This window comes from Numida meleagris, chromosome 7 (genome assembly GCF_002078875.1).
Source record: "Numida meleagris isolate 19003 breed g44 Domestic line chromosome 7, NumMel1.0, whole genome shotgun sequence".
Classification (NCBI taxonomy): domain Eukaryota; kingdom Metazoa; phylum Chordata; class Aves; order Galliformes; family Numididae; genus Numida; species Numida meleagris.
Window position 1 is genome coordinate 29,522,384 of NC_034415.1, and position 26,388 is coordinate 29,548,771.

Below are 26,388 nucleotides of genomic sequence, written 5' to 3' on the forward strand. Positions count from 1 at the left end.
GGTTAACGATCTTTTTTTTCCTTCTTTTTCTTTCTCCCCCCCTCCCCTCCCAAGGATCTATTTACATAACAAAGGAAATCTGCCAACTTTTAAGGAAGTTTTCCTATTTTCCCTCACAGATGATAGAAAGGGGATTAATACTATATTTAAAATGCAAAGTGGAGATCATTAAAATTTCAGTCTAAGTAAAATAAGAGCATTTCTGAATCCTGAAGACCACAAAGCCAGTGATCTGTTAGGGACGGTGCAATACCTGTTACATCTCCGTGTTCAGCCCTTAGTACAGTAAAGCATTACAGGTAAGCCAACATCTAACTATTTATTTTGGCTCTCTGCAATGTCTTTAGTGGTGCTGGCCCTGAGGCAGGTCTGAAAATCACAGGACTGCCAACGCACCAACTTTATCCAGTTCCTAAAGTGCTTTGTAATCCATTCCAATCTAGGCACTCAAGCCCGAGTCCACATCTCTCTTCTGAGGTTTTGTTTTTTCCTTTTTTTTCTTTTAAACAAACGCCTTAACCCAAGGGTATAGCTGTTCAAAACATCACACGTATGCCAAAAATGCCATACATTTGCAGGAAGCGAACAGATTTCGTATGAGCCTCTCCTGGAGCACAGGGGTCAGCATTTCCCCGTGGGGCGAGGCTATTCTGTTTGCAAGCCCCCGAAGCCTTGGTCTGAACAGCTGGGGTAGAGGCCCTGAGAAGAAGCAGGATAGAAGCCAGAGTCACATGATGGGACTGTGTTAAGGCTCAAAGTTACGCAGTTTTCATTTTGCAACAGAGCCTTCTTGTACGGTGCCGTAACACATCTTGTACCGTTTATTATCACTGTCACTTGATCAGAAATTATAATGCACAAGAAGTACGGCCCCAGTAATTTAAGACATACCGTTTCCATTACACGGTTTCTTTAAGGAAGCTCTTCAGAACATTCCCATGAAGGATTTGTTCCTATAAATGAGCAGTTAGTGCCATACGACTCGTTCTTTGAAGGGAACACACCACTTAGTCACGCAGGATAAAGACAGATACAATCCTCAGGCATTATCTGATGGAAGCCTCCATGTGAATATAAGCCCTTTAAAAATTAAACAGTTTTACTCAAGTGCTGAAGGATGGAGACGTGAACCACGACTGCAGGGCACAGTATGAATGCTGGCTTCGTAACTATTGTTGGATGTATCAGATGGCACTAAATGCCACAGAAGGAGAGCAACACACGCACTGCTTCGGCTCTGGATGGAGCCGTGCTTTCCTCCCTGCCCTTCCCCTCCTTGCTCCCGTTGGCACCTTCCCCATCCCCACGGTGTCACCGTCGCTGCCCAGAGGATGGGATGGAAATCCAGCTGGTACCTCACCCTAAAGTGGGGCTCATTCCAGTAGCTCCTCCATTGCTCCTTCTACTGAGAATACGCTCATCTAGCTGGGTGAATAAAAAGCCACTCATCAACCTCATGGTTGGGAGTGGGATGGCGGGACGTGGTGGAGCAGAGAAGTGCTGGTGGTGGATGGACGGCTGCACTGGATGAGCTGGGAGGTCTTTTCCAAATGTGGTGATTGCATGAAACTCGCTGCTAGGTGGGACGGGGGGCTCTGCTGCCCTCTGAGCGCGCTGTGTGATGCTCCAGGAAGTTGTAAAATTCAGCATTTGAAAAATCAGTGCAAGAACGGCACTTTCACGCCTGTTTGCTTCAGAGGAGGCTCTGATTTTGCTAATTGCCTCAAAGAGGGCTTCGATTTGCTGTTTGCTGCAAACAGCGTTCTAATTTAGCTTATCCTGTGAGCAGGCAGCTGCACTGGAGTATGGTAATGTCTAGGGCTCATTGAGCTGTTCTCCTGCAATTCTCCCTGCCTTCTTTTGGGACATAATTTCCGCCTTGCACCTAGACATGCTGCTCTTTGGCACAGCCACATCAGCAAACCAGCCAGCAGGGCTGGGAAGGGGCTGTCCCCCTCTGCTCTGCCCTCGGGAGCCCTCCCCGCAGTGGTGCATCCCAGGACCCCAGCACAGGGACGTGGGGCAGCTAGCAGGGCAGCACGGGCTGCAGGCCCAGCTGGGTGATGCTGCTGCATGTGCTTGGAGAGGAGCGGCAGCTACCCACCCCCCAGACCGGCTGCGAGTTCAGGCCACGAGTACGTGCTGAATGGGACAACAAATAGAAGTACTAACAAACACACACTAAAGACTTTCTGTTAACGGATTCCGAAGTCGACCACGCTCTCAGTAACTGCTGAACCGTTTTTTGCAGCTCGTTAATGACAGTATAATTACGGCTTCACACATCACATGCAGGCACGTTCCAGATGAGCCGTGCAGGGCCTTGATTACAGCAGGTCGTTAGCAACAGGGCTTTTAGGCAGTGATCCTGCACCTGAGGGCTCCTTTGTTGCCCGAAGGCTGAGATGATGCGCTGATCTCAGGGCACGGAACCTCTGCTTCTGCTGGCCCACAGCGCTCGGACACATGAAAGCGGCGAAGTTTTCTTTACATCTTTATGAAAGCTGCACAATGAAAGGCAAACTTTTTCAAATGGAGATTTTCCAGGCAGGAAACATTCAAGCTATGTCCCTGAGAGCTTTCTTTCACATTTACTATTCCCTATTACAGCAGGAGCCTGGGACTTAGCTTTCAGTTGCTTTCAGCCCTCCCCAGAACGTTTCCTAACCCAGCACCAGGAGCTGTTTTTAAAGACACACATTTGATTTTGCTCTTTGCAAGCGGTGGATTTTGCTGCTTGAGAACATCAGCTATCGTCATCATCCTCTTTCCCTCGCTTAAGCTACAAAACCAAAACTAAGCTGCAGAGGATACAAAAAGGAAAGCGCCGTATCAGAAGGATGTGCTTTTACAAATCCCTCCCCACGCTTGTTCATTCCTGGTAATTCTCTCACGGCCATGAATCCAGCAAACTCCCGGCACAAAATATTCATTCCCCTTAAGTTCTGAGCTCACAAAAGCACACAAGTAAGCTCAAAGGGAAGAACCACACCTGCACGCTCTGGAGGTGGGAACCGAAGAGCCCGTTCCCAGTTGTTATTTTCTGTTTACCTGGATCACCACGGCTCGGTGGGAGATGGACCAAAGCACAGCTCTCAGAAGGGGCAGTCCTCTGCGCACTGCTCAGGAGGGCTGGCAATTTTCCTAATCCTAATGAGCTTTGTTATGAATGGGAATTTCCCTCGTGTATCGGTGATAGACCAGGCAGCCTGGATACGAACCGTACCAAGACGAGGATGGTGGCAGGCTGATTTTTTGCAACTACAATCTAAGTACCAGGAGATACGGCCTCTTTAATCAATGGGAAAAGCCTCCCGTCCTTATTTCATATTTCAGATTTTGGGGGTGTGTAGGGATGGAGGGCCCTATGGATTCCAGACAGCAGCTGCAGGTTTTCCAGTGCAGCCCAGGGCTGCTTCCGAGGCAGAGACTCCTCTCACTGTGCCAAAGTTCTGAGCTTAAAAACATCTGTAGGGCCTCTTCTCCATCTCAGTGGAGCAGGAGATAAGGATTCTCTGAACTGTCTGGACTCCACCTGAGGAAAACAAGCGCTCTTGCAGCTCCCAGGCTGCGCTTCACTAAGCATTTAGGTGAAACCCTCTTTGCAAGACAAAACCAAAAGATTCTAGTTGTAACCTCCATCAGGTGGGATAATTTCCACATCTATTCAACTTTCTGTCTTTGTTAACAATGCTCCAAGGAAAAATTTAACTTTAAAGCTCGGGACACCTTATTTTCTCCCGTCAAGTGACAGTCTAGAATTACAGAAGCAGAAATAACGGGAAATGCAATGAAAAAAGAATCAGATAAATCACGGTAATCACAGTGATCACAGTGACAGGCAGCAGAGAGCTCAATAAAATATTACACTGTTTACTCAGGGTACAGACTACCAAAACTGCTTGCGGTGCCGCAGTGATGGTAATGAATAACAAAATAATTAGCAGCTCAGTCCTGCCAGGGCAGCCAGTTGCCTTTCGTTGAAACAGCGGGGCTGCATTCGGACAAGGGATGGCAGAGCTGCAGGAACAGCCATCACACACACGTACTGAGAGGGAACCGAGCCCCTGGAAGTGCTCTAGGCCAGGTTTGGGGTTTGGTGCTGCTGTGTGGGGACGGGGTTTTAACCAGACGGCCCCTGTGGGTCCCTTCCAACTCAAGGTACTCCGTGATTCAATCCCCAAAAGGCTTTCCCGGCAGTTTTTATTCTCATCATCCACTTCAGATGTTCTTATGCAAAGCCACGGGTCTGCCCGGTATTTGCTGTAATGCTGATAAGCCCCAGAGGACACCCACCGTGGAGAGCGGCCACAGCCACCAGCTCACGTTGATAAATCCTCGTTCTGAATTTGCTTTCTTTCCAAAAACCCTTTTTTAATCTTTCTTTCAAAAGGGTTCATCATTCTTTTGACGACCGGAGTGCCACACCGCTCAGCCAGCTGCCTGCATTTCTTATCTCGCCGTTGTAGGGTGGGAGCTCGCCGGGCCGAGGCTTTGGGCATCACAAGAGAAGCTTAATTCTCTCCTCATCCTTCCCTCTTTCCTCCCCTTACTTTCTCCCCTTCCATTCTGCTTCTGGCACCGCTGCACGGTGCAAGGAGCTGCTGAAAGTCACCTCGGGCTCTTCCATCGGCCTCTCACGGGTCACAAAAAAGCTCATTCAGCTTAATTCGCATCTATCAGAACTAATATACTTTGGACCAGGGAGCAAATGATTATTTTGTGTTGATTACCCTTCGCTTGCAGATTTCAGAAGATGGAAATTTCAGGCTCATAATGGAAATTCAGCTGCAGCCGTGACCATAAAGCGGCTCCAGCATGTGGAATTACGAGTGGCAGACTGGCAGAGCCCCGTTCGATTTCAGATGAAATATTCCAGACTTACATCCCGGTAAATGAGATCACCTGCTAGTGCAAACACTTTCCGTGATTTAAGGCTTTTAAAGAGGGGGAAAAGCCATACACAGACACCTTACAGAGAACGAGCCCCTGCAGCTACGGATGTGGGAGGAATCCAATGAATGGATGGGAAGGACAAGCCCTGGGGGGAGCGTCCTGCACGGCCAGGTGCCATCAGCCCCACCAGGGCCCTGGGCCCCAGCTCTGTGCGGGGCCACCCCCCCGGCTCCGCTCCCCCGGCCCCTTTCCTCTGCGTGTTGGGCAGGGACCAGCCACAGACAGCGGCTGGCACTCGTGAGTTAATCTTATCCGGAGAGCTGACATCGCGCTCGAGAGCTGGCAATTTCAAAGAGTAACGGGTTGTCAGTTTTAGCTGGAGAGTGGTTGCTATGTGAGTTTAGAAGTCTTTTGCATATTTATTTTGTCCCACTTTAAATAAATTTGGGTAAGATTTATCTCGTTAGCTTCAAACGCAAGTCCCTCTTGGCCCGACTGAAGAAACAAATTAGACTTTGCAAACATTGCAAAGACTAAATCAATACATTAATATTTAGGGGACATTAAGGAGGTTTATTAAGCAGAAAAAGGGCCTTGAGTATTACTTTGGAAATATTACACACGCTTACATCTAAAATATAGGTTGTGGTTTCCGACCGAATCCGTAAATTGCACTTAGGCAGACAGCTGAGCTATCTGCACGCCTGGTGTGCACAGTGAGCACAGCGCTGGGGCACGGCGCGTGTGCAGGACCCGGCCTGCGTGTGCAGGACCTGGCCTGGAGCACGGCACCATCAGAACGGCTGCGGGTGGCTCATGGGAGTGGATGCGAGTGCAGGGCTCAGCACGGCGGTACCCACGGAAGGCACGGGTGGGCCAGGAGCAGCGCCTGGCTCGGGCTCACCCTGCGTCCCAGGAGCCCTCCCTGGTGGCTGCGCTGCGACCCGCGCCGTGCCATCCCCAGAGGTCAGCTCTGTGCACGGGCAGAATAACAAAATAATGAACTCGGAACGGCGAGAGGTATTTCATTTTTTGACATCGCTCTGGCAAACAGCTGAAAGTTAAATCATCCGCAGAACACGGCTCTGCAGATCAAGCACCTGGCTCCGATGTAGATTATGCTGATTACAAACTCCTGCCTTCTAAACTTTTAATTAATTACTTCATAATTCTCACTTCTATTTCACAAGGTCACCGAAATAAAGGAAACCAGATTATCTTCCTCCCTGACATCCGGGTTTTCTCTCACTGATGTAAATGGGGGCTAAAGACACGTTAGGATTTTTCTTCCATGATCATCCATTTTTCATCCATGACCTCAGTTTGTTTTCTTGGCACAAAATACGCACGCAGTCGGTATCAGTGACCTCAGCTTGACTTAGGGTCTCGCTGGGGCCCTGAGCAGGGGCTGGGGAAGCAGAATTCCCCGTCAGGCTCTGCTGGCGGCCGGCCCACCCATCCCACTGGGTGGGCATGGGGCGGCAGCTGCCTCCCCATAGCCCACGGCCATTGAGCACATCCCTGGACACGGTATTTTGTGCACGAGATCTGTGGTTTAATCAGTGAGCGCGCAGCACTTGGGGTAACACAGCCAAAGCTGTCCTTGGGGATGCTCTGGTCATGAGCCAGAAAACAGATGGAATCAGGAGGGAAGTAACGGAGGCGTGATGAACTTGTTGAGCACTGGGGCCAACAACAAGACAGGAGCCATGCACAGACTTAGCCAGGTGATGGCCATTTTGAGGCTTGGACCTCTTTGCCTTTCCGTGTTTTACTCATGGAAATCAAGGCACCCTAACTCCGCTAAAATGTATGTATTCTCTGAAACGCTTGGATAAACAGGATGGGGAATTGTCAGCCCGAGGGGCAGAGCAGAGGATATTCAAAACGAGACCCGCTGGATCTGCACGTGTAAAGAGCTAGCAAAAAAAAAAAAGAGAGAGAGAGAGGCAGAGTTGGCTGTACACAGCTTTTGAAGTGAGGGTTTCGCAGCAAACGATTTTGCAGTCTGCAGTTTAACCTATTTGAGAGCTTATGATCAGACCTAAGTCATCGTCCATTCAATTTACGACCCCCCGCATCCACCCCTGGCTCCTCCACTTCTGCTGTGTGCAGCAGGAGAAGGTCTTCTTCCAGCAGGGCTCGATGGAACGCCGTCTGTGGGGCAGGGGAGTGATAAAGGGCTGTGCTGTCGCTTTTACATTTTCCTTTGCTCGTTTTATTTCATGTGCTGCTCCCGAGCTGCTGCCGATCACTCATTCACAGCGCAGATGGGAACCCAGCCCTTTGATGGAACGATTCCACTTTGGCTAAAGATCTGCTTTGCCCTTCATTTATTTTTCCCCAACAGCAGAAGTTACTTCTAATCTTTCAGTACAAAACCATGAACAATATTAAAAGGAAACATAAAACCGCCTCCATAAAACGTTATGATGTCATCCCCACGAACCCCATGCTGCAGGAAAGCACGCGTAAGCTACAGCACCAATTAGCTGTTTGATGTTCCCTGTGCAGCCTGTGAGGTTCAGGCAGCTCTGTTTCCATCTCCCAGGACGCACAAATCCTCCACCTGTGCCCCCTGAGCCCTGCACACGGCGGTGAGGTGCGGGCTTCGAGCAGCACGAGGGGAAGGGCCCGGAGCAGGGCAAACTGAAATCACCTTGCAGAAATGCAGTATATATCCGACTGAAACGATCACTGATGCTGTCAGCTCTCCTTCCCTTCAGCCTCCCAGCCCAGCTGCACGTCGGTGCCCCCAGGAGCAGCGCTCACACAGCTCCGCGCGCAGCAGGGCCCGCTGCTCCGGGGACGACGACGCAGCGATGGCATTCGGGTGGCACCGAGATTTCTCAGGCCCCGAACGCCCTCAGAGCCAGCAGAGCAGAGCGGAGCCGGCTGCGGAGGTCCGGCGGTTAAGAACAATTAGTCAGAGAAGCATTTCGTACGCATCGTTCGCAGGGAGCTCGGTGCGCCATATGGATTAATAGAGATTGCCATTTCAATTCTTCTGTTTTATATTCATTGCTTTATCACTCATAAAAATGCAAAAGAAAATGTTAATGATGATTACACCAAAGACTAATAAATTAAAGCCTTAGGTTATACTTTGCATTTCTGAAGATATAAATGCAATCGCTTAATAATTATGCATATTTTAACTATTGAGTTATTATTTCTCTATATTCCCGTAGTTAGCCTAATTAATTTTAAGCTCCTGTTTATATGTTTTATAAATGCAATTAATTTCCAACTCTGTTTTTAGCCCCTCGTGCGAGGGCATTAAGCATCACGCAGACAATCGGAACGAAGGATTGCTCGCCCTGGAACAACACAATCAATATTACCTCCACGCGCAAGGCTGGCAGCCCTGCTCCGCAGCGCTCGGAACAGAAAACCATCTCGTGGAAACAAATGGGCTTTTCTAATTAACGACAGGCAGCACTTCCATGAGGAAGCTGTGGTCTGGATGAGACAAAAGCTACGGATTGGCACAGCGAAATCAGCCTCCGCTGGTCTTTACTTCTTTAGCGTGGTGGTTGTTACTGGATTGCGCTGTTTTTGGAGCACGTCCCCGACAACCATTTGCAATTAGCTTAGAGGCATACCTTGCACAGTGAGGTGCACCTGCATCGTTCTGGGAGTGTGCTGGGTTTGCACGGAACAGGTGTAGGGACCGTCATCCGTCACGTCCACGTCCTGGATCTGCAGGCTGTACTCTCTCCTGTTTGCTGTCGCGATGGAAACTCGAGGGTCCACCGACCACTTGTCACTGCCAGCAAAAATAATACTCGAGCGGTTCAGCCAGGCGCCTTTGGAAGCTCCATCTTCCAAGTAACACCTGGGGGGAAAAGGGAAGCCGTTAAGTGTGGAAACTCAGACCTTCTGAATACCATTAACATGCTATTGATTTTTAGACTGAAAACAGCTGCGACGTCTTAGACTTGAACCTCAGAATATATGGGGCGTTTGTTAATCCGCAAACTGTTGTAAAACCGAGAGCCCGTGAAAACCAAGCACAGTGCTACGAAAGAGATTTAAAACATCACGGAACTGACGCAAGTAGGTGTGATCTGTTTAGAGTGCATTACTTGAGGTTTTGTACAACGATCGCTCGTGAGAACAGTTGCCCCCAGTGCTGCTCTTCAGGGCAGGAGTCCCACTGATGGGGCATGGTGATACCAGCACCCTACGGCCAGACACAGATGTACCCCAGACAGATTCCTCTCTTTCTAAACTATAGCTCAAGAATATTCCTCCTTATGGACTATTTTTCCTTCCAGATATCAAACATACATCTCCCTGAGGAGTGAGGCAGCACTCCTGCCCAGTACGCCGGGGTCTGAACACGGCACTGGAGCTGCGTGCAGCGTGCACCAGCACAGGTACCAGCAGCTGCCCGAAAGCAGTCGGCTGGAAAACACGGGGAACAAGGTGTGCTGGGAAATCTCATCTGTAGTCTGCTCCAGCATCTCCGGAATCAAAAACCAGTAGGAGTATTAAAGGTCAATGTTAATTGAAAATCTTTTCTGTAGATATGCAACCAAGAAAAACCACCAACCCAACAGCCGGGCGTAACTGCGGCATAACTTTCCACCAAGGCAATCAGGCACCGCGGTGTGCTGCTGCTGTCAATACTTTGTGCTCCGCCTTAGAAAATGTTTGTAATTTTCTCCAAAATAGCCTATCATCTCACGTCGCTCACCTGCACACCGGGATGAGGAGAAATGCTCTTTCAGGGATGCCCCTGGATGTCACTGAGCAGACCCGCACCCAGGGCAGCTCCTGTGGCTTTGTGCAGGAGGGAGCCACCGAAGAATTGTGGTGGCACGTCCCAGCACACAAAAACTGAGCCCAACGAGGCAAGAAGGAAAGCTCACGACATCCCCTGGGCACGGGACCCTGCTGCAAGCCATGGCAGCACCGTGGTACGAAGCACAACAGCTCTGGGCTCTTCTGTCTGAAGTTGGGACACCAGGGACAGGTGGGAGGGCAGGGGACAGGAAGGGGACAACATGCACATTGCAGCTGTTGCTTAACCACTACTTGGACAGTGCCACTATCATCAAATCACAGAATCACTGAAACTGGATGTCAAACCATGACACTGGAGAAGCCCTCTCAGATCCCCAACCCCACCCCAGTCCACCCCCCCGTGCCCACTGCCCACGTCCCTCAGTGCCACATCCCCACGGCTCTACAACACCCCCAGGGACGGTGACCCCCACCCCTGGGCAGCCTGTGCAGTGCTGAGCGCTCCTTGGAGAAAAGATTCCCCCTAATATGCAGCCTGAGATCCTGATATACAACCCACGTTCCACTTGGCAGCAACAAGGGATCGGCGAAAGCCTTCTCGACTAGGGATGTGCTCCTGACCTTCAGCCAGAAGGATGACTTCTGTGAGCAGCAACCGAGATCCTGAAGGAGCAGCAGGGGAGAAAGAAAACAATGCTGGGGAGAAAACTAGTGAACGCCAGCACAGCACGGCTGTACGATGCACGAAGATGCTTCACACGGGAAGAAGAACACAAGCGTGGTTCCTGGTTGTGGACAAGGAAATGCTGGCCTTAAGAAGAGCACAGGAGAGAGGAGGTGAGATCCCAGCAAAGGAGAACAGTGACAGCTCGGGTAGGGAGCATGGAGCACAAGGCTGGGAGGGGCAGCTGGAAACCTAGGTGAGCGCTGCTCGTGTTTACCATACTGGTGACATCAAGCACAGAAAAGGCAGAGCAGCAAAGGGAGACAGCAGCAGGGAAAGCTGGAACGGTCTGAGAGCAGGGAGCCACAAATCCAACAGCGTGGGGGGTTTGCGGGAGGAAAAAAAGAGGAAGTGGTACTTTGTGGCTGGAAAATAATAACTGTATTATCCGTATTTAAGGAAATGAGGAAAGCGAATCAGGCAAATTTTAGGCTAACCACTGGGAGCACAATAGAACTTAAGGCTTTAAAATGACTTTAAAAGTTTAAGGAGCGTAATTCAAAGTGCAATAGACTAATGGGACGTTTTTATTTGATAAAGAGGTTTTTCACATGAAGGAAATCCAACAGAAGGAGATAATGCGGTAAATCTCTTTGATAAAACATTAAAATAGTGCAGCTATGGAAACTGTTGGGTAGGAGAAAATGGTGATTTAGTAGCCCGCGCATATGGCGGCATTGTTTAACGGGGAAAGTGACATTCGCATTAGAAATAAGAAACTAGGAGCGTCAGCCTGAAATTCTTCACAAGTGATCACGAAAATAACTACGCAGTCATTTAATTAACGATCTCAACGTGGAACCTGAACAGACAGGGAGTTCAGACCGAAGCCGCGCGTGATGTGTAAGACACCCAAGTGGGGATGGCAGCGGGAAGCGTCCCCCTGAGGGCGAGCAAGGCTCCGTGGGATCCGGATGTGCTCGGAGAGCGCCAGGAGCCACCCCGTGCCGGATGGATTGCAGTGAGCAGAAGGCTGGGGGATGCTGGGGAGCTCGGGCGCTCCCCGGAACCTCTGCAGTGCGTTTCTGCAGCAGCTGGGAGAGCCACGGACAAACCAGAGCTCCTGGAGGGACAGCACCACGTGGCTCCCTCGCTGCTGCACGCATCCACTCGCCAATGTGGCTGAACGTGTGACCCCCCCGCAGAGTGCAGCCCCCAGCTGCGGGACGGCGTGCCCAGGCTGAAGGGGAAGGGCTGCAGATGCTGATGGTTGTGGCGATGATGAAGATGGCAGCGGGATTCCAACCTGGCTCACGGCGAGGCCCAGCAGCCTTCTAGAACAACGGAGGAGCTTCGCCCGTGAATGCCTGTGCTCCCACAGGGAACAGGCAACACACCTGCTGAAGCTAACTTTCCTCTGTGCGGTACTAATTAACAAAAGGAATACCGCACACAAGTGCTGCGTGAAACATGGAAGCCAAGGAACACAGACAGAGCTGATGATCAGATGCTGAGGAAGATTTTCATGCTCGAAGAAGAAAACCCCTCAAAGGAATCTCTACCAATGCACCGAGGAGCGAGCAGGTCAGGGGCAGGCTGCGCTGCTGTGGAAGCACACCAGGTCTGACCAGAGATGGGATTCACACAGCGTTCTTTGGGGGCAGGTTCTTCTTTGCACAGTCCTTCAGTACCCAAAGCAGCCCCTTCTCTGCGCTCAGAACCCACCAAATTCCCTCGCCCTGAGGGAAGTGATTTGAACACGCTGCAGAACGCGGCTGAAACCATTTGCACGGGACAGCCGTCCTATTACAGAGCAGCCAACGCGCTGCATTCTCCTGGTACGCGTGCAGCGTGTGAAGGATGAATGTGTATGTACTCCATGGAAGAAGCAATCCAATGACTCAGCTCAGCAGCGTTTCCTAACGGAGCCAGCTGCACCTCTCCCTGTGTTCCTGCCACCCCTCCTCTCTGAACCACATGCACAGCCCTGGAGCAGGCGCTGGGCAGCGGGGCAGCTCAACCCAGACCCACGCAACAGAGCCACTGCCCTGCGTACACAGCCACAAGCCTCAAGCAAAGGAGATTTTTGCTCTTTTTGCCTTTGCATTGCTTGGAGAAGGGCTGATTAATTTACAGCTGCGCTCGGAAGATACTTCTCCTATTTTTATACTTAGAAGATTGGATAAAACCTACTCATTTTTTAACTGATGATTGTAATCAGGAGTTCTCTACTCAGGAAGCGCAAGAACTAGATTTTAATGCTAGCTGTCACATGGATGAAAGTATTTTACTACTTTAGTATTTTTCTAATCATTATTAATGGGGCTGATCTTCTGTAATTTGTAAGTACGGAGAAGCACGGTCTCGCCCCGATTGCTCAAGGTTTTTCATCCTCTGTTACGACACCTCCCCCTTCCCAGCTCTCCAGCCACCGTTTCCCAGTAATTAAAGCCCAGAGCCATTCATCTCCACGCGCACAGCTCTTCCCAAAGCTCCATTGGGGAATGGAGCCCCTCCCCGTCCCGGCAGCACTGCACACAGGCCCCCATCTCGGTGCACTGGACACCAGCTTGTCTCCAGCGGCCTCAAAACACACGCTCTGAGGACTGCATCTGGATAGCTCTCGTCAGTACTTAAAAATTACAAAACAATCTTCATTAAATTAAGACCGAAAGCTACCATTATCCTCAGCTCTCGTGCAATTACTGACTTGACCTGAATTGCAAAGCTGCGGGGATAAGTGCATTAACTACTGGCTCACACATCTGGAGCCGAATTCAACCCGTGCAGCCCTTTCAGATGTCACCACGTCACCCCCCGCCCCAGCTGCCCCCACGCAGGGCTCCCCCCACCCCCTCTGCCCCAGGCCCTGGGGTGCACTGAGCAGCAGGAGGACCGGTGCAGGGACGCTGCCGCGGGGCACCGCTGAGATGCTCCTTCACAAGTGCAGCCCCCAGCAGTGAGGCACACTCAGGGTCACAACAGGTGACCACCTCGGTGTAGGCTGCCTCTCTGAAACCAGCAGCCCTGCTGCGACTGCCGTGAACGCTTCTGTGCCAATTACAAGAAGCCCTGGAACCCTGCCTGCTCCCTGAAGAGCCCAAAGGACTTGGTTTTAAGAGCCCTCACTGCTGGGGATAGGCAGAGCTGTGGGTGCTGAAGGAGCGGAGCTAACCCTGGCAGGGCAGGGGGTGCGTTGACTGATGCATCTCCCGTGAAATCGGTTTAGGATTGAGCTACAGATGCTTTGGAGTCAAAGAAAACCTTTGCAAAAAACAGCACTGCCAAAATTCTTCTGCTTTAAAAGGAGACTGGCTTTGAGCTGAGCAGCACAGAGGAGCGGGTGGGGGTTCAGCCCAGGAGAACAGCAGAAGGTGAGGCCGGCGTAGCCAAGCTGCAGACCTGGGAATGGCAGCTGAGATGTGCCGAGAGCTTCCACAGAGCCTCCACCCATGAGCTGCTGAGTGGCTGCGCTAGGTTCTCCATGGGCTGCTCCAAAGAACATCTCAACATCTGCCCGATGGAGTAAGCTCTGAACAGACAGCTCAGGCGGACTGAGTCAGGCTCGATGAACCTTACGGGTCCCTTCCAACCCAGGATATTCTACAATTCTGTGATTACAGGCACTCCTTACCCAGTCTGGTTGTGACCAGACCCCAGTGTCTCCCACAGCTCTGCAGTTCTTACAGAGCATTTTCGGACCCACCTGGGTCTCCGCGCTGCCCCCAGCTCTGTGCCCTGTTCATACAGGAGATTAACAACAAGAAATACCAACAGCGTTCTAGTCATAGAATCATAGAATCCTGAGAGTTGGAAGGGACCTTTAAATCTAAACCCGAGCAAGGCTTTTTTTTTCCCCAAAAACTCAACATTCCGTCCTTAGGAAATGCGCAGACGCAGGCACAACCTGCAGAGGGAGCCCGCTGTGCCGCGGATGGGCGTCGATGCGCAGAGATGCGCAGGCGGTGCTGGGGCTCTGCCGGGCAGGCGCTCAGCGGTGCTGGGGTCGGGATCCCAGCGCACGGCCCCGTCCCGCAGCAGCAGAGCAGACCCAGCGGCAGCGAGGGCATCCCGCTGTGTGCCCAGCACCTCGGAGCCGCCTCTAGAAGCGCTTCCTGCGTAACAACGCAGGCAGCACTCGGCTGCTTGCACTCAGCTGCGTTGCACGCTGCTCCTTCCTGCACAGCTCACCCCACGCGCTGAGCCGCCTGCCTCACGGCGAACAGAAAATCCACTGCAGATGTGTGTGTGTGCTACACGGCTGCTGCAGCACTGGGTGAGCCAGGAGTAAAGCAAAGCAGAGCTAATGGCTGGAGGAGAGATTTCAGCTTCCTCCCTCTGCGACCAGCAGCTCCCAGCAAATGGTTGTGAACTTCGCAGCCTTTCACTTCCAGGCCCTGCAGACATGCAGCACTGCTTCGGTTCCCCATGCTGCTCGGGCCTGACCCCCCCCGCCCGGTCACCATATCACCATGTCACCACCATGTCACCATCACGTCACCGTGTCCCACATCCCCACGTCACCATGGAGTCACCAAACCATGGAATGGCAGCGATGGATCGGCCTCTACGCACGAACACTTTGATGGAAAACCAGTAGAGAATCAGTGTTACACAGCACGCTGTGACTTATTTCACTCAATGTATAATTTTGTGGGGTTTTTTTTTTGCTGTGAAAATGTTTTAATTGTACTTTCAAAACATTTTCCCAAACACGGGTCAGAATGTTTGCATTAACTTCAGCAGACGCTGCTCTAATTCTGCGCTCATCTCCATCTGCATCACGGGGTGATCTTAGGACAAAAAAGGGCGGTTAATTAATTATTAATTAAATGACTAATTAAGGATTAATTGAAGGATTAAATGAAATCCCCCCGGACGGCAGGACACGCGGGGTGATCTCGGGATGCACTGCCACCAAGGCTGCGCTCTCAGCCCACGCTTCCATTGGGGTTCCCCGGCCGGGCCCGTCCCCACGCACACCCAGCAGGCAGAGCTTGGGCAAAGCCTCTCCTGTTGCCCCAGCCTGCACTGCCCTTATGGTTTCAGCAATAAAGCTGCCGAGAGCAGCGTGCCCTGCGTGCCCAGCCCAGCGCACACCAGGACTGGCTGCCGGCGACAGCCCCCAGCTCAGCGGTGTTGTTGGGTACCTCCAGCAGCACCCGCTGCTGCTGCCTCCCCTTTTGATTAACTTCTTTGGTGACAAAGAAAAAACAACTTCTGCAAATGACGCAGAAGAGCTTTCCCCTGCAGAACGGTCAGCAAACCGCTCGCTGCACGGCTGCGTCTTCGTTATTTTGTGCCGTTCCCTACGGGTGTCTGAGCAGCGGGGAGACCCGCTGCTGGGGTGGGAGCAGCGGGTGCCTCTGCGGTGACCCCTGGGCATGCTGCTCTTTGTAGGAGAAATTTCTGCTAACACCCAACCAGAACACGGTGCTGTAAAAAGGATAACGTGACCGGCCTGCTGCCCTGCCACCTCCTCTCTGAATAACCAGGTTTTACATTGCCACCTTTCTCTTGGATAGGCTGTTTTTCACTTTAGACTCAATAAAAACCAGCATTCACTCTCAGTGAAAGCAAGCTGGATTTCAGGATTTCCTTATAATAATATCTATGGATAAATAGGACACACAAGGCAGGAGATCATCGTGTTCCGTGCTGTGCCCCCCATCGGATCGGCACTGGCCCGGGGCCCCTCCCAGCAGCCCTGCAGGACGGGTCTCTCCAGGTCGGTTTAAGTATAATAATAGAGTTAATGACAGAAGGAAAGCTACCTGGAGAGGCGCAATTCGTCTCGGAGTGCTTCGTGCCATTATCTTAAAAACATACAGTGTAGTAATCACTTGAAGTAGTGATAACACATAATTGTATGCTTCTCATAAATTATAGGTGAATGGGAGTTTCAGCTAATGAGTGCCAAATAGCGGCTCAGGAACTGCCGTGATTACAGAAGATGTGGTGATGAATGCATTTATTATTGGGGTATTGCAAATCTTTTTATAGCAGAGACGGAAGTCAGGAAACAAATAGCCAGCACAGCGGGCACGCATGGCCCCGCCGCTGGCACACCCACACTGCAGAGCTGCTCACAGCACAAGGCAGCACAGCAAACGTCTGCATCCCTGGGCACGCGCCTGGTTGGTGAGCCCTGTGCAGAAGATGAGTGTCCTCAGCACAGCGCTGACTCTGGCCACCGGTTGGCTGATATACTGCAGTTTGGAATCTTGGTAATAAAGAAAAATCGGGGAAATCCAATTGTGCTGCCAGCCCGCGCTGTAATGGAGCTCTCAGGAGCGGGGGGATGACCTCTGTGCTCGGAGGAGGGAGGTGAGGCTGGCGAGGCTCGCGCAATGCACGCGTGGATGTCAGTGAGGAAACAGCTCCAGGACGCACCTCGCAGCAGCAGCGGCCCAGTGAAACCCGAGCACTCTGTAGGCTCAGGCTCGTTTGAATTTTCATCTCTTACACGATATATCCCAGATCCAATCCTCTCACTCACATTTAAAATTTAAACAAATCTTTTGCCGTGCACGATGATGGATAAGATTCAGAAAAGTGTTTGCTTTTAGAATGGCAAATTACTGCAAAAAAACCTTTGAAATCGCTAGAAGATAATAAACCTGAACAAATTCTGGCTTCACCTAGTGCTTAGTCTTCTGGTTTTTATGGAAGAAAAACACGGGTAATCTGAAACACCACCTGCCTGTCTTTAACTTAGTGGCCGCTCTGTGGCCATGGTGCGGCCATGGCATTGCAATGGACTGCAAACATGGCAGCCTTCTTTCTATGCTCCTGGTTGACCTCAGCATGGACAAGACCTCACCGCAACCTATGACAGCCTTGCCAGAACTACAGCACCACAATTATCCACGACCAGTTGATCAGCATAGCTCCTGCAGAGCTTAGAAGCGAGCCCATGCACTACGCACAGCGATATACGCAATGTCTGATGCCTGCCTGATGTCCCTGGGCACAACCAGGTGCTTGCCCATCGTGCAACATAGCCCCAGCTCCGGTTAGGCAGTGATCCTTCCAGTCTTGAAAGATCACAGAAATTAAATGCACTCTTTTGGGACACTAAAAAAGGCATTTCTAACCACAGGTCTTCTTTCCTGGAAAAATAAATAATTGACTAGAGCACGCAGAAGGATGAACAAACTCTCCCCAAAGCCATCCAGTGATCCAGTGACTAGCTACATGCAAATATTTGTGTACGTCCTGAGAAACCCTTTGTGTCATCTGAATCTGTTCCAAGACGACTGTAGCTTGCACGGGTGCTCCGAGGCAAAGTTTGATGCAACCTGACAACATTTGCATAACCTCTGCGTAGGAATGAAATGTTCTCGCCTAGTTTCCTTTAGCACATTACCTATAAACAGGCTTTTAAGTAATAACTAGTGGGAATTCCTTTTTTCTTTTCACTTTATATTTTCCCTTTGAAAAAATATCCAGCCGTCTTATTCACGCTCAAAATATGTTAGCTGCTATTTTACTTGTAAAAGAGGCGGACTGACAGAACCACGTTGTTTGAAAGTGAACGATTTCACATCTCCAGTGTCACGGAACAAATAAGACTTTTCAAGAATGAATCAATTATTGATAAACTCTACATGTGGTATATTAAAATGTAGAGTGTATTAACAGGTGAGGTAACACACTGCAAAGCACACCCGGTACATGAAAATTCATATTTCTATAGAACAGCTGCAAACAAATCTCTGTATGTTTGTGCATTAAACGACTCCTTATTGCATGGTTTTGAGCAGTGCTGGCCACAGAACAGCTGTGTTTAATAAACAGTTGAAGGATTAGAATTAAAAGTATTGCCACCCACACTGGGCACATCCATGTCCCACCAGCACAGGTGGCACCGAAATCGCCCGGTGAACAACCAGAGCGGGCAGGGGAGTTGTTGGCCTTCTCCACTCCAAGCAACAGGGCTCTGCACCACACAGCACAAAACGCTGCACGACCGTCCAGTGTACGAACCGTATCGTTATGTGCATCCATGCACAGATCAAACGATAACTGAGCTGGTAGCTACACCACTCTATATAGGCATCGCCACATGGTCGTTGTATAAAAACAATGATGATTCCTATGCCTCTTCAGAGGGCTGCTTAAGTTAAAGGTAAAATCGGTCGTGGCCAAGCCCAGACAGAGCAGGGCAACATGCTGCACGTGGGGGGAGGTGGCTGCTGAGCAGCACAAAAAATCCCTACGGAAAGCAGTGTTCCACTTAGCTGCGCCATCTATGCCAGCTGTGCTGTAGATGCCAGCCATGCAGCTGTGCCAGCTGTGCTATACATGCCAGCTATGCAGCTGTGCCAGCTGTGCCATGCGTGCCAGCCATGCAGCTGTGCCATGCGTGCTGTAGATGCCAGCCATGCGGCTGTGCCAGCTGTGCAGCCATACAGCTGGCAGCAGGATGCCGCGTCCCTGCAGTGGCTGCCCAGCCACCCAACCCAGTTCTGGTCTCTCCCCCCCCTTGGTCTTTGAGCATCCCAGAGTAGAAATGGGAATGCTTCACTGGAAAGAGCTATCCAGCAGCCCTATCTTGTTTAAAATTCAGCCCACGCATGCACATACACATTTATTTATCGTTGTTTATTTAAATGAAAGGATGAAATAGGTCCCGTTCTTTAATTCCCCGAGCCCTGACAGAGCCATTCAGCAGGCACAGCCCTGTGCACCCTGAGCAGAGTGGGACAGTGGAACGGCGGCGGGTGATGGCCCCGCGGAGCCTGGGAGCCTTTCAGTGTGAAGAACAGCCATGTGGTTTTTGATTAAGTGTATCTGGAAGGAGCTGAACTGAATTCAGACTGCTGGGAAGGAGGAAAAAAAACAACACCACCCAAGCAAGCCCCAAACCTGACTGTGTGCTGGGCAGAAATAATTGAAAGTCCGCGTGGGACCTCACCATGACATTTGTGAAGTCTGACTTCATTAAAAACAGCTACATTGCCTCTGATTGCTAATCCACCTTCCCTGCTCCTACCCAGACAAACACGGTGAACGCTGCTCGCCAGCACGGCTCCAGCTGCCCGCCCACCCCGTGCCATTTTTAGATTCCCGGGCTTCCTTTATCTGCTGTGTTATTAATGCAGCAGCCACGCTCAGGTATCACAAAAATGCTCAGAGACAGGCACGGAGCAACGAGCAGCGCTGCCCTCAGGTGTGCACCAAGTCAGGAGCTCCAGCATCACCCCACAGTGCAACTCCTCCTCCAGGGCAGCCCTCGGCTGCTTGGCCCCAGCGAGCACTGAACGGGACCAAAGAGTTCACCCCAATAAAGGCAATCTCCCAAACATATCTTCATATGAGAATTAGGGTCAAAGACCTTACTCCAGCAACTCATTGAGGAAGCATGGAAAAAAGGCTGATCCCCACAGCTCCACGCAGTGCTGCCAGTACTGCTGCGGGCTGCAACAGGAACCAGCTGCACGGGTGTAAGAAAGTGCTGCAGCAATGGGAGGATTGCAGTCAGCACGGGGGGGTGAGCTGGGCCGGCTGCAGGATGTTGGCTCTACATCTTCCCACTGTTTTTAAAAACATACCCCTGCACCATAAATAGCACGGCTCCGAATGAGGTTATTAATCTTCGAGAGCCACAAACATCTGAGATTAATCAGCTTGTCTCTCATAAACACTATCTGCAACTCCGGAATAACAAAGGAAAACATTTTCTGAAGAACACACATAGGCATCAACCTCTTTTTTGCACAATCACATCCTCACCGTAAAATGCTAAAGTATAGCTTCTTTTTTTACAACAACTAGGCAAACATCAATAATTTAGTCTGATCTATAACACGGGGAAGGTAATTAACAGGAATTTGGTGGCCTATTAGGAATGCATGAATAGAACTGAGCCGGAGATGTAGAGCTGGGGCTGGGCACGGGGTGAATCCAAAGCCAGGCCTGCACGCAGCTCCCACCCCTTACTGCAATAAGGGCAGTTTATTTTCATTTAACTATATGCATTTTAACATCGATTGGCATTTTTCAGATACTGACATCATTGTTCCTTTCACTGCGACGAGGTAGATCCATCTGCAGTATGTTCTGTTTTTTGTTATAGTAATACACGTTGCATAAAACCCGATTAATCAAAGAGATTGCTGTCTGCAGATGGCCGAGCTTGCTCGACTTCTCCAAGCACCACGTCAGCAGTGCCACTGCCCCAGGGCCTGGCCCAGCACGGGGCAGGCTTGCTAAGAAAGCTCATGAAGGAGCAGAAGACACGCTAGACATGAAGCTCCGAATGCTGGCAGAACCATCACATTTTGGAAGCTGCCATGTTCCAGTTCTGAGCTGGGCGATGCGCGGGGCGAGGGAGAGCCGTGGTGCTGCAGGAGCTGCCGGGCATGGAGCAGCACTCAGGCCCCAGGTCCCTGCACTGATGGGCACTGACACAGCCACAGCAAGCTCAGGTACATGGCAGGAATAAAAGCAACGGGTCTGATCACAAGGAGTGCTGCCAATGGCTCTGAGGGACAGCATCACCCACCAAGGGAGCAGGCAATGGGAGCCTCCTGGTTTTTAGAAGTAAGCGTGCTCGGCCTTTGTTTCTTGTTTTTGTTTGTAGAAGACGGAGAATTTACCTACATAATTGCACGTAAATTACATATTTGCAGACCGTTGTAAAAAATAATGACCTCGCTTTCAACTGTTACACATACTCAGCTCCAATTAACTGCAGTGAAAGCTCTGTGTTTATACCCAGGGAAGAGCGCGAGTTAATTATTTCCAGTATTTTTAATACAAATTCTGTTTGTGTGTATAGAAGCGTGTTTATGGCTATCCATGTACGGGGGGATAATGGAGGGCTGACTTTGCGCACGGCCACAGATGCCTGATTGCATGTTTATCTATAACGGGCATTTCAGTGGAATGACCCAATAATTTTGCCGGCCAGACTTATTCCAATACTGCACGTTAATTGCTAGAGCGAGCTGAAAATAGATCTTAAAATAGGATGTAGGTGGTTAGCCCCAGGGGAAAGAGGAATGAAATATGTCGTGTGTGATGCTGGCTACGGGCAGAAAAAGCGAAGGAGCAGGAAAGTGAGAGACAGGTGGGAGCAGGGGGGGAGAGCAGCTCCACTTACACGGGGAGCTGCAGCCCCAGCATGCCCGCACCCATGCAGCGAGCCACGCCACAAGGGCACTGCTCTGTGGGCAGCGAGGCAGCTGCTAACCAAGCTACACACAGCAGTAACGCTCATTATATGTATGTTTGAAGCCCAAAAGTGCTCTTCACAGGTGAGAACCACAATTAAAGCCCCCGCACCCCGGGCAGAAACCAGCCCTGGAGCCCAGCACCAGCGCTCCCTGCCCGCTATCCCAAGGTTTCGGTAGTAACCTTGTCATAGCTGCGTTCGCACTTGTTGTCCAGAAATTTAATTTTTTACACTACTTCAGTCATGTGTCAGCATATCAAAAATGCCTGTAATATTTATGCTCCTGCTCTGGATAACCTTGTCAATCTTAATTATAGCTTAGGGTAGGCAAACAAAATTGGCTGCGTGGCTCCAGATGAGCTGTGCCATTGTTCAATGGGCTGCTGTAATACATTCCATACTTTTAATGCACCAAAGCATTTTAACTGCTGTTGCACACTGTGCACACAGTCATTTGAGCTCTCAACAACATTTATTTATTTAGATTCCAACCTATAAAACATAAAATAATACATTTCCAAGACTCTAGGTGCCCTTGACAAATAATTAAAAAGGCAATTCAACAATTTCTCAAATACCACTGGCACATCAAAAACTTTTCTCCGCATAAAATTGCACAAATGTCAAACTTCCTTACCTAAAATGTCACAAAACTTTATTTCTTCCTGTCACCATTCCCACTAAGGTAGCAGTCCTGCCTGCCTGCCTCACAGATTAAAAGCCCTTCCAAGCCAAAGGGAGCGATGCATTCTCCCCTCCCAGGGGCAGTGCGTTGCGCCCTGCCAGCCCCATTTCAGCTCGCTGTGCAGCTCCCTGCCCTGCTGGCTTCTCACTCTGGGCAGCTCCCTGGCCCCAGAGGTGCTGCTGCGGGAGGGCTAGAGGCAGAGGACAGCAAGCTCTCCTTGCTGTGGGCATCTGCCTGGGGCAGCCCCAGCAACAGCACATAGAAGGCAGACGACAGCAAGCAAATATCTTCTGAAAAAGAAGATCTGGCAGACTAAATGTCCTTCCACTCTCATCCTGCACTCCTGGATTCCTCTGTGATGTCCAAGGAGAACATCAGGGCATAGCATGACCCGTGGGCAAAGCCACGTTAGCTCACACTGAGACACACTTCCATTGCTTTCTCTTCTCTGCCAGGACTCCAAGATCAGCAGAGGAGAGGGGAAAACAAAGAAAACAAACCACAACCTCTCAAATTCCTCTTGCTGTAGGTGACCACATTATGCTCTCTCATATCCAACCTCTACTCCTCACTGCTACGGCACTGCAGCTCTATGAACAAAGCAAATATTCCCAGCAAGTACAAAAATCCCAGTAACCCTTCATCAACAGCAGTGACGGACCAATGATGGCAAAGGATGCGAATAACACCTTACAGGTGTTAAAAGCTATCTCCATTGTATGCACTGTGGCCATTTATCAGAAGAAAAAAAAAAAGAAGAATGGAATGGAATGAAATGTAGTAGTGAAGAGTGGAGTAGAACAGAACAGAACAGATCCAAACAGGAGAAAATTTAAACAAACCAGAGAAGCCATTTCCAAATGTGCAGTAGTATTTTATAGTGCTTCACCACTATCTACATTCTGCTTTCTTTCCTGACATTTAGCATCCATAATTATGACTCAAACAACGTGCTCTGCAGTGCTGCACAGGAGCCCGCCAAGGATCCTCCCATAACCCCGCGTAGACAAGAGCAGCTTCGGGGCTGAGGGCAGCACCCGTGTCCCCTGCACTCCTGTGTTAACAGCATCCAGCCCACGAAGAAAGGCAAGATGCTAACGTTGCTCTTACTTTAAAACTTGATTCCTAAGGGAAGGGTTTTATATAAATCATATTTTCAGAACGTAGACTGAAAAGTGTGGCTAGAGCACTTTCATCCAATTTCTGTAAAGTGTCTCGAATGAGCAAGAAGTACCTACCCCTGAATATAGACTTCTGAGAGAAATTAGGAAAAAAAATGATGTCTTAGTTATAGCTTCCCTAAGGCTGCTTCAAGTGGAGAAATATGGACTTACTTAGCAAATTATCGCAGTTGAATTTTACATATACTGTGATACTGGCAATTATTAATGGTTTGCTCAGAGGCCAGGCTCTTCCTCTCCTTCTAAATTCAAAGATGTGAATGAGCAAAAAAAAAAAAAAAGCACATTTCATCAACAGTTAACCTTTTCCCACATGGATAAAGAAAAAAAATGAATCACTATGCATGTGAATTCTTAGCTTCCGTCATGAAGCCCTTGCTCAAAATAAGTTAGCAGAAAAAAAGGGAACACTGAAGTGAGTGAGTTCCAACCTCAGCGGGTCCCTGCTGTCCCCGTGGCTGGTACTGGCTGCAGCTGCCTTCCCAACTTCTGCTGGCTTCTAGAAATAAAACCCACGCTCATTTCCCCACTAAATACTGAAAGAAGGTGCAAGTAAAAACAACAAGAAAATCGCTTGTTATTAATGCACAAGAAGCCACTTTCAGAGGAAGAAATATACATACATTCACCATCCCTGGAGGTGTTCAAGAAACTTTTAGATATAGCGTTGAGACGCATGGTTTAGTGGGGTTATTGGTGGTAGGTGGATGGTTGGACTGGATGATCTTGTAGGTCTTTTCCAACCCAGCTAATTCTATGATTCTATGAATCCACATATATTTATTGTTTTGGCCAAACTTTGGCTTAAAGACCAAACCTCACATTCTACCGAAGGCGTCAAAATATTTTCAAGGAACAGAAGCGATACAATTTTCAGATTCCAAAGGAAAGTAAGTTGGTGCCATCGTGTTTGAGGTCGGCAAACCAGTGCTGAGGGAAACAGAAATTTACAAGATACTGACTACAATTTGCCAAATAAAACCAGGCTCAAGAGCTTCCAAAGGCGTTTAAGAGCTCAGAGGTTCACAAAGCTGTGAAATTCATGAGGAATTTGCACTGGTATCAACTCACAGATTTTTATATTGCTGGCTTTTTCCCTCTGGCATGTACAAAGAACGTTTCTGAAAGCAGAGTCCTTAAATTAGAAATTGCCTTAAAAATGCTGCTGAGATGCAAGAAAGATCCCCAAAAGATTCATTCCGAAACTATTTCATACTCGATAATTACGTGAAACGAGCTCGGTCTCGATCCTGCATTTCATTAGGGTGGCTAATTGCAGCAGCTTGGCCCGGACAGCACTGGGCTGCGCAGGGCCAGGCTGGCACCGAAGTTTGGCCATGGGCGGTGGTAACGCCCGCGGTGCCGGGGCCATGGGCAGCCCCACTGTGCCACGGGAGCCAGCGCGCCTCCCAGCCAGGAGCAGTGGCAGATCTCACGCTCCCAAGCAACGAGGAAGCAGCCATCGGTGTCACCTGCGAGCTCACTCCCTTCCCTGCTTCCCCCCGCATGCATTACCAGGCAGCCAATATCCCGAGATAACTTGTACAGAGGAAGACTGAACCTTGGGCGATACATCCCAAAGCATTGGCCAAAGGCGGAGAAGGGCCCTCACCATGGCAGCCCACCTCTGCAAGCGAGACAAGAGGCAGCACCATAGTACGGCAGGGCTCTCACACCGAGCTCTCATCACCTCCATTCTGGAGGAACACGGACGAGCCGCCAGGGATGGAGTGCAGCAGAGATGGGGCTGCCTGGGGTTTGCTTGCCCCCCGTTGGGCAATACCCCATCAGCCCTCAGGCTGGCAGCGCTGGCTTCGCAACACAGAGCTGCTCTGCTCTCCCTCGAGCGGTATTGATTCTTACAACGAGCTCTGTAAACATCAATATTTTTGTGCTTCAAGTTGACAAAACACGGCACAGCGAAACGTGCCCCGCTGGCTGCACAAGCCCGGTCAGAACGGAGGGCGCCGGGGCATGTTGAATGGGAAGGGATGGGGACGGCTGGGATGGGTGTGGAAAGGAGAAGAGGGCAAGGAGGGGGAACCAAGTGGCAGAGAGGGAAGGAGGGCAGGGAGCTGCAGCGGCGGGCAAGATGTTTCTGGTTTTGTTTTAACTAGCTCCTGCCTGAGTGTGCGCACTGGCCTCAGTAAAGAAGACCTCTGCTCTCGCATAATTAAAGAATGCTACAAAACTGAGGAAATGGACGTGGAAGGGATCCAGGCTGTGCCCCTGTTTCAACGGGATGGGGCTGTCCCAAGCCTGCCCCATGGTGTTTAATGCCCCGCTGAAGCAGGACGGTGGGCCCGGGCACTGCTTCACACGGGGCTGCGTGTGCTCGCTTCACTGTTTAGGAGCTACACGTGGCGTGCCTTAACAGCTCCTACACAGCAACACTACAGCCATCCTGTATGACCTGCACAAAGCTCATTTTTAGAAGAAAACATATTCCCAGCAGGCAGCCAGGTGTGCCGTTATTATTTCTGCCATTAATTACGCCGTTTATTAATTTTAACCGTTTTCCAGCTACCGCACGCAGCTTTGAAATAAAATATGCAAACACATTCAGTGTCTGCGAAAGGCTACGTTCAGCTGTGAGCAGAGCAGATTCCCATTTTCCTAATGCTATCTGGCACTTGCCTCTGTCCAGTCACATTAGCTGCTAAACGGTTCCAGCTCTATCAGCCCATAAAAACGTGCCAAACCAAAGAGGAATTTATAATTCTGGGTAAATAAATCCTACACGCAAAGTCCCTCAAGAGCTCCAAATATGTGATAGAAACAGGTTAAGTCGTAATCACAGCACCGTATCCAAAAGCGTGATCCGCGTTCCGCTGGGAAGAAAACAGCTTTTCAGGTAAATTCTTGACAAGACATAACCTTAACAGCCGCCTCTTTTTCCCGAGCTGCAGATGATTTTGACAGAGAAAAACCGAGGACATTTCAGACACATTATGCATTTTGACATTAAGTAACTAGCAATTAGGCAAAGTACATAATTGCATCTTAATGCACCAGAGGAGAAAATAAC

The 26,388-nt window shown here is 50.1% G+C and overlaps 1 protein-coding gene across 1 annotated transcript in view; it reads right to left on the minus strand.

Annotated features, from left to right (window-relative positions):
* NEGR1 (neuronal growth regulator 1) overlaps positions 1-26,388 on the minus strand; it is a 189,398-nt gene that overhangs the window by 97,827 nt on the left and 65,183 nt on the right. The window contains exon 2 of the mRNA XM_021404395.1: positions 8,502-8,734. Coding sequence (XP_021260070.1) covers positions 8,502-8,734 — 233 coding nt within the window. The remainder of the gene's footprint in view (positions 1-8,501; positions 8,735-26,388) is intronic.